Source organism: Helianthus annuus, chromosome 15, assembly GCF_002127325.2.
Source record: "Helianthus annuus cultivar XRQ/B chromosome 15, HanXRQr2.0-SUNRISE, whole genome shotgun sequence".
Taxonomy (NCBI): domain Eukaryota; kingdom Viridiplantae; phylum Streptophyta; class Magnoliopsida; order Asterales; family Asteraceae; genus Helianthus; species Helianthus annuus.
This window is the reverse complement of record NC_035447.2, coordinates 154,666,954-154,675,570: the sequence shown is the minus strand read 5'-3', so window position 1 is coordinate 154,675,570 and position 8,617 is coordinate 154,666,954. Positions and strand designations below refer to the sequence as shown.

Genomic DNA, 8,617 nt, shown 5'->3' with positions numbered 1-8,617 from the left:
AACACATCTCCTTTTTCCGGTTTTGCTAATGCTTCGTGCAGAGGACATATATTCTTTTAGGGCTTGTAAAGCATTCTCAGCTTCTCAGTCCATCTCGAACTTCTTATTCTTCCTTAGGATATCGTTAAAATCTCTCATCTTCTCTGAGGATTTCGATATGAACCTGTTCAAAGCTGCTATCCTGCCCCGTGAGTCTTTGAACACATTGGCATTGCAGGAGATCTTGAATTTATTAATGCTTTGATTTGTTCCGGGCTTGCTTCGATGCCTCTCTGGGTACCATGTATCCTAAGAACTTTCCTGCCTTAACACCAAAATGGCATTTTGAAGGATTAAGTTTCATGTTGTAACTATCAAGGATATCGAATGCTTCTTCCAAGTCCCTTAGGTGATCCTCAGCTTTCTTTGACTTGACCACCATATCATCTATGTACACCTCCATAGTTTTTCCAATTTGATCCTTGAACATCATATTTACCAGCCTTTGATATGTTGCACCTGCATTTCTTAGTCCAAAAGGCATGGCAATATAACAATATAAACCGGTTGGGGTCATAAAGGCTGTATCCTCTTGGTCAGATGGTTCCATCTGGATTTGTTGGAATCCAGATGATGCATCCATAAAGGTTAACAGTTCATGCCCCGCTGTTGCATCCACCATAGAGTCAATGTGGGGTAATGGGAAAGGATCCTTGGGACATGCCTTATTCAAATCAGTGAAATCGACACATACCCTCCACTTTCCGTTTTTCTTTTGGACAACAACCACATTGGCTAACCATTTTGGATACTTTACCTCTCTGATCATACCTGCTCGAAGTAGCCTCTCTACTTCTTCTTGGATAATGGCATTCCTTTCTGGTGCAAACTTCCTCCTTTTTTGATGGACTGGTTTGATAGACCTGTCAATGCCAAGTTTGTGAGTAATAATATCCTTAGATATACCTGTCATATCTTCATGTTTCCAAGCAAAGGTAGATTTTCTTCTTTTGAGGAAGGATATCATGTCTTCTTTCATCTTGCCAAGGATCCCTGATCCGATATAGATCTTTGACTCAGGATCACTAGGATCCAGAAGGATTTCGTCCACATCCTGCTCCCTTGCCTCCAAGACGTTCCTTGGAGGATACTGTAATTGCTATTGCTCCCTTGGTTTCGATGTTGGCTTCATGGATGATGTATAACAATCTTTAGCTTCTTGCTGATCACTTTCGATCTTGATTATCCCCCATGGGCTAGGGAGCTTCACACATTGATGGTAGGTGGATGGGACTGCTTTCATATCATGTATCCAAGGCCTGCCAAGGATAACATTGCAGCAAGATAAACAGTCAATAACACAAAATTTCTGATAATTATGTAATCCTTCCACATAGATTGGGAGTTTGATGTCCCCCAGAGTTTTCTTCGTTTCTCCACTAAATCCTACAAGCACGGAGGATCTTGGTGTGATGTCTGATTCTGGGATACCCATTTTCTTCAGTACATCAAGCTGGATAATGTTCACTGAGCTTCCTCCATCGATAAGGATCCTGCGGACAAAATGGTTAGAGATAAAGAGAGTGATAACTAAGCTATCATGGTGAGGATCCTGAACATTAACGCGATCATCCTCATCAAATGTTATCATCTTCCCTTCTGAGACGCTTGAGGTTCTAATAGGCCTTTCTCCATTATCCATTTTTGATTCTTTTGCATGTCTTTTGGCCGCTGAGAAGGATGTTCCACAAATGTCTGATCCTCCTGATATAAAGTTGATCACTTGTGCATTTGCCGGAGGTGCTGGGGCTTTTTCGGGGATCCTTTCAGGATCCTGGGTCCTTTGCTTTTTTCTCCCCAGCAATTCTTTTAGATGCCCCTTGCTTAGCAGGTATCCAATTTCCTTTCTTAAGGCTATGCAATCTTCAGTCAGATGGCCGAAATCCTCATGGTATGCACACCATTTGGACTTGTCTTTAGTCCCGGATGGTTTATCATTCTTCCTGGGCCACCTAGCCTTTTCACCTAGATTCTGCATTGCAAGGATTAGTTCATGATTATCAACGGAAAAACAATATTCTGAGATTGGAGGATATTCTTCATCATCCTCTTCTTGGTCGACAGCATGCACATTCTTGTTCTCGTTTCTATGGTAGGATTTGAACTTGTTGCTTTTGAAGGAGGATCCTTGCTTATCTTGTTTTGAGGATCCTACTTGTCTCTCCTGGATCCTCTTGTCATCCTCTAGCCGGATAAACCTGAGTGCTCGAGTTCTTACTTCATCTAAATTCCTGCAAGGTGTCATAACAAGATCATCATAGAATAATGAATCCTTAAGAAGTCCCATTTTGAAGGCTTCAACAGCCGTAGCCATATCCAAGTTGGGAATATCCAAGGATTCTTTACTAAATTTAGTTATATAATCCCTTAATGATTCATTATTATTTTGAGTTATCCTGTACAAATCACTAGTTAATTTTTCAAATTTTCTACTACAAGAGAATTGGTTATTGAATAAATTAACTAAATTAGCAAATGAAGTAATAGAGTAAGGGGGAAGACTTAGCAGCCACTTAAGAGCTGATCCAGTTAGAGTGGATCCAAATCCTTTACATAGGCATGCTTCCTTCAACTTTTCTGGAATAGGATTGATTTCCATCCTTTCCCTGTATTGTGCTATATGCTCCTCTGGATCCGTTGTGCCATCATACAGCTTCATGGTAGGGATATGGAACCTTTTGGGCACCTCTGCATCACAAATTGGTGGTGCAAAGCGTGATACCTTGTGGCTTCCATCTGCAATCTCTGGGATAGGCTTGACTACCCCTGGAACACTTGAGATCATGTCCTTTAGTTTCTGTAATTCCCTGGCCATAGCGTGATTGGTACCTGTATCCTGCATGAATCCATGGTTAGTGGTAGGATAATTATTTAAAGTGTTACCTCCCATTGGGTTCAAGTTAGGGAATCCATATTGCTGGGATTCTGGAACAACGGAGGGACCAGTGGAAGCAATGGTCTGCATTGGAATGAAGTCCCCTTGATGGACATCTAGACTCCCTGCTTGCAAACTTTTTAGGGATCCTGGCATCTGTAAGGATCCTGGTATCTGGGATGATCCTGGAACGAAGGAGGATCCTTGAACCTGGGATGATCCTGGAACAAAGGAGGATCCTTGGCCCTGGAATGATCCTGGAATAAAGTAGGATCCTTGAAACTGCTGTGCCCCCGGATAGGCTCCCGGATTCATGAAGGATCCCATATACTGAGGATAGGATCCTGCTGGCTGAAAATACGAGTCCGATGTCTGAGTCATTGCTGCTGACTTGAGATGTAATCCTCTCGTCTCCCCTGTGATCTGTACGTCTGGGATCCCTGATGGCTGAGAGGTGACCATTGGAGTCTCAAAACTCAAGGATTTTGGCATCAGTGGGGAATGATCCTCTGCCGCTTTCTTTTGTCTTTTGAGATCTCCAATCTCCCTGAGGATCCTGTCATTAGTTTCATCCTGCCGCTGCATACGATCCTTCATCTGCAAAATTAAAGCAAACACATCACTAGTACTGGGAGTAGAAGAATTCATAGCAGAAGAAGATGGAGGTTTAGAGAAAGAAGGGGTTGGTCTCTTCTCAGCATTTCTCTGGGATCCTGCCGGTGGAGGAGGTAGAGTGGTTTGTGCTGAGGTGACTGCAGACATCGCCGTGGAGGTGTTCTTCAATGATGAAGCCATGTAACTCTTTGAAATGATTTCGAACAAAAGATTTTCTTTATGAATGAAGCACCAATTGCCCCACGGTGGGCGCCAAACTGTTTTGGTCAAAAATCACACAAGGATAATGTAACCAAACTTTATGTAAACGGGGTATGATGCTTGGTTAGCTATGAAAGTAAAGGATCACTTCTGTGATAAAGATACAAAGACACAATGATTTATACGAGGAAAAAGCCCTTGATCAATGTATGATCTCCGGCATAAAAAACCTCGGGTGATGGCAACTACCGATCACCAACTTCAATATAATAAAAATGTAGTTACAACTTCGGATGATAATGAGCTGAGTACAAGGATCACTGAGTGTCTAAGTGTTGAGAGTTGTGTCGTATGTTGTGTGTGTGTTCTTCCGAATGAGGAAGAGTGGTATTTATACATGTGTAGGTAACTTATTTTAGGTAGATAGACCACTAATCAGCTCATTACCCCTTTAGAAATAAAGATAATCTAGCCTAAATTGCTGCCCATTAATCAAGCTAAGTTTCCATATCCGGTACAACGTCTATCTCCAATTTAGCTCTTGCCATATTTGTGAAAACGCGTCCCTGGATCATGATGTGTAGGGCATATCCTGCTAGGTGTTCCTGCAAAAAACAATTTTGTAACAAGTGGAAGTGACCGTTAGTGTAAGGATCACCATATCGTCCCATGATCCTGATCCTGAAGTCTGGCTGAGGATCACTATCTGCCAAAGAAACAAGGATCACTGGTCAGGATCACGTATAAGGATCATTTATAGTAAAATCCAGCCCCAACAGTTATAATTTACAGTATTAAGAGCGATTACAATGTTTCCATATCAACCAACTACCCACAGTATTTGTCACTCGACCGGATCTGTGACTGTGGTCATATCACTGTTGGGCCCGTTCACCCAAAAGTGACGTATATCACTATTTAGGTCCGACTACCTAATAGTGTATATCATGATTTAGGCTCGCTCACCTAAAATGATAAAAACAGTAGTAATGTGCACAATACCCCACATACCGGCTGTAAATTGGTGATTATAAAGACTTAATCCTTGTAATTATAACTTTGGAAAATAATTTGGAGTATTGTAAAACAGTTGATAAAAAGAGAATGACTCACATTATAAACATGCACTATTGAATTAACAAGCTTCATGATTCAGATTCTTCTGCGAATTAGCATCTACTTTGATTGTAAGTGTATGGGGTAGAGTTTAACCTATGGACAAGCCTGATAACCTAATTTAAGCGATAATGCACCCGAAACTAGGTAAATAACTAATACAACATTTACGATAAACTCACGAGATTAAAACTCTCACGACGAATGACAAAGTGTAATCACTTAAACATCCATCGGATTCACAACGAATGACAGAGTCTACCCCGAGTTTGGGCGGTACTCAAACATCCTGTCGGAATCACGACTAATGACAAAGGATAGCACTTAAACATCCTGTCGGATAGTTTCAGTCGATCGGATATTGAATCGTAGCAGCGATTGAGTTAATACCCTATATCATAGCAGAATTCGAGCTAGTGTGTGTTTGTAGTAATAAACGTATAACTCACCGTATATTTCGAAATTGTATGTCGAACTAGCACCAGATTTCAAGTCCCAGGCCCCCTATTTATACCCACTTTTGGAGCCTCCCGCGAGTCGCGGAAGAATTCGCGGCCCTTGCAGCGTGTCGCGGGTCAAGTCCCCTTAGCCTAGAGTAGGCTTGTCACCTGGGTAGCCCTGCTGAGTCGACGTCGAACGAAATTTAAATTTTGACAACGAGTTTTGGAGATAATCGTCAATTAGGGTTTACTCCCCTTGAGTTTTAGGGGCCCTGATTCTGATTTTGAATGTTCTGAAAATTTTAGGGTTTATGCAGGATTACTTGGGGGTCTCAAATAGGGTTTCTTATTTGACAAAATAAAATAATAAATAATAGTTTTGGGTGAATCACAAAAAGAGAATAAAATGGTGAGAAAAGGGAATGGACCCACTGTGTAACTTTAGGGTTCAACTAGAAAATCTCCTGGTATAAATATTGGGTATAACTTCTAAGCTATTAAAAATATATTATGCACTCTGGTATATATTTAGCGTCAGTTGCACATAACAAAATTTTAACCTTTCCTCCGGTCGATTACTTCTGGGGGTTACTTCATTAGAAATAGGTCATTACTTCTGGGGTTTACTTCATCAGTCGATTACTTCTGGGGTTTTAGTGTTTCATCCGATTGCGTATTTTTTCTTGTGTTTACACTTCGAGTTTCTTGAACAAACGGTCGTTTGCCGCTTGGGTTTCCTACAGTTGGTACAAATCTGTAAGTCTTGGTGGATTCACGTTTGCCGACTTCAGATTTTCCGGTTGTGTTGTCATATCTTGACAACCCTGTTGCGGTCCAACCCTGTTGCGATCCTTGGATTCGGGGGAAAAGAAGACTAGGAAGCTGCTGTTCGGTTAGGGTTCAACCCAAGAAGGTTGTAAAATCCTAATCTGAACTGGTGAAACCCTTGCTGGGGTTTGCTGCCTTGGTGAGATCTTTCCTTGCTATAATTCTGTTTTTCCGTTTTCTGCATTTAGGCATTCTTGTTGTCGGGGTAGTTGGACCGGTTTGATTGATTGGGACACAGGAAGGGTACATCTTGTCGCATTTAGGCATTCTTATTGCTGCTGATATATTCTGTGTTTCTTATTTGCTGTTTGTTATATTCTCTTGTTGATTACCTCTTGTTTGTTGAGTTGTTATTGTCTGTGATACTCGTGTCTAGTTTTTTGTGTTGTTATTTCTACTGTTTACCTGTTGTGTTATCTTATTGTGTGAACTTATTGTGTGAACTTATCTTATTCTGCTGTTACCTGCTGTTTACCTGTCGTGTTATCTTATTCGGCGGTTTACCTGTTGTGTTATTGTTTAGGCATTGTTCTTGATTGTATTTGGGTTTGTTTACTTATTGTGTGAACTTATTTATAACTCTCTATTTGATCAGTATTTGTTATGCGTGTGCCCTTTTAGGATTATCGGTTGAATTGTAGCAATCATAGACGGTAGATATCATGATTTTTCATTGAGATCGTGTTCAAGGACGAGGGGTGCAGGGAGGGGAAAAGAAAGGGGGTATAGTTTGCGCGTGGCTTCATTGAATGTAGGAACCCTTAGTAGTAAGTTGTTGGAGATCATAGATACACTAAAAAGACGTAGGGTAGAGATAGCGTGCCTTCAGGAGACTAGGTGGAAGGGACATAAGGGGGATGAGCGCAATGGGTACAAGTTGTTATATTCAGGGTCTGAATGGGGTAAAGAATGGGGTAGGATTTCTAGTAGATATAAACTTGTATAAAAATGTGTTAGAGGTGATACGGTACAACGATAGGATCATGGTGCTGAGATTAGTACTAGGAGAGGAAGTGGTGACAGTTGTTTGCGCATATGCCCCACAAGTGGGATTAGGGGATCAAGAGAAAAAAATTTTCATAGGAGGCGATTTTAATGGCCATATTGGTAAGCATTGTGATGGTTTTAGTGAGGTTCATGGGGGCTTTGGTTTTGGTGATAGGAACAACACTGGTAGGGATTTGTTAGAGTTTGCGGTGGCCCACAACCTAGGTATTTTGAATTCTTTCTTTAAGAAGAAAGAATCACAGTTGATTACTTTTAGCAGTTGCGGACGTAACACTCATATTGACTATATTTTGATGAGGATAGGAGATCGAAGGTGGAGGAGGGACTGCAAGGTTATACCAGGGGAGACAGCAGTGACTCAACACCGTTTATTGGTGGCGGATATAGTCATGAGAGGAAAGCTGACCAAGGGAGAGAGGGTAATGCGATCTAGGGTTAGATGGGGTATGCTAAAGGGCGACAAAATCGAAGTGTTTAGAGATAAGGTACTCTCAATGACATCGCCTAGAGTAGATGGGGACGCAAACCAAATGTGGGAGGACATGGCAAACACCATTACTAATGTGGCGAAGGAAACGCTAGGGGTTGTCAAAGGAAAGAGGTGTGGCCATAAGGAGTCATGGTGGTGGAATGAGGACGTGCATACTAAAATAAGGATTAAACAAGGGTGCTTTAGGGATCTTTTGAGGTGTACAGTTGAGGAGGAGCAAGCGATTTTAAGGGATAGATATAAAGAGGCTAAGAGAGAGGCGAAGAAGGCAGTGTCAGAGGCGAAGAACGCAGCTTACAAGCAGATGTATGATCGACTGGAAACAAAGGAGGGGGAGCATGACATGTTCAAGATTGCAAAAGCTAGAGAGCGTAGAAGGCAAGACTTAGGAGCAGTGAAGTTTTTAATGGGAGAGGACGGATGCATTTTGGTCAAAGAACACGACATTAAGATGAGATGGCAAGTGTACTTCTACAATCTTTTCAATGACAGGAGGGATTAGCAACAAGAAATTGAAGAAAATGATGATTCACCTACGCAAAGGCGGCTACGGAATAACGGTTACTGTCGACGTATCACACGAGAGGAGGTGAGAACAAACCTTAGAAAGATGGGAAGGGCTAAGGCAGTTGGGCCAGATAGCATACCGATTGAGGTATGGAAATGCTTGGGAGAAGAAGGAGTACATTGGTTAACTATTTTATTCAATCTTATTTTCAAATCTGGGAAAATGCCAGATCAATGGAGGAATAGTGTGGTAGTACCTGTGTATAAGAACAAAGGGGATGCCCAATGTTGTGGGAATTATAGAGGGATTAAGTTGCCAGGGCACACTATGAAATTATGGGAGAGAATAATTGAGACGAGAATCCGAAGAGAAACTCAAGTGACGGTAAACCAATTTGGTTTTATGCCAGGGCGATCGACTACGGAAGCAATACATATTCTAAGGAGACTGATGGAGAAGTATAGGGAGAACAAACGGGACCTACACATGGTGTTCAT

General features: G+C 41.6%; 1 protein-coding gene across 1 annotated transcript in view; it reads left to right on the top strand.

Moving 5' to 3' along the window:
* The window catches only part of LOC118487549 (glutamic acid-rich protein-like), an 18,085-nt gene extending 11,748 nt beyond the window's left edge, over positions 1-6,337 (top strand). The window contains exon 6 of the mRNA XM_035984489.1: positions 6,303-6,337. Within this exon, the coding sequence (XP_035840382.1) occupies positions 6,303-6,337 (35 nt within the window). The remainder of the gene's footprint in view (positions 1-6,302) is intronic.
* Positions 6,338-8,617: the final 2,280 nt, after the last annotated feature.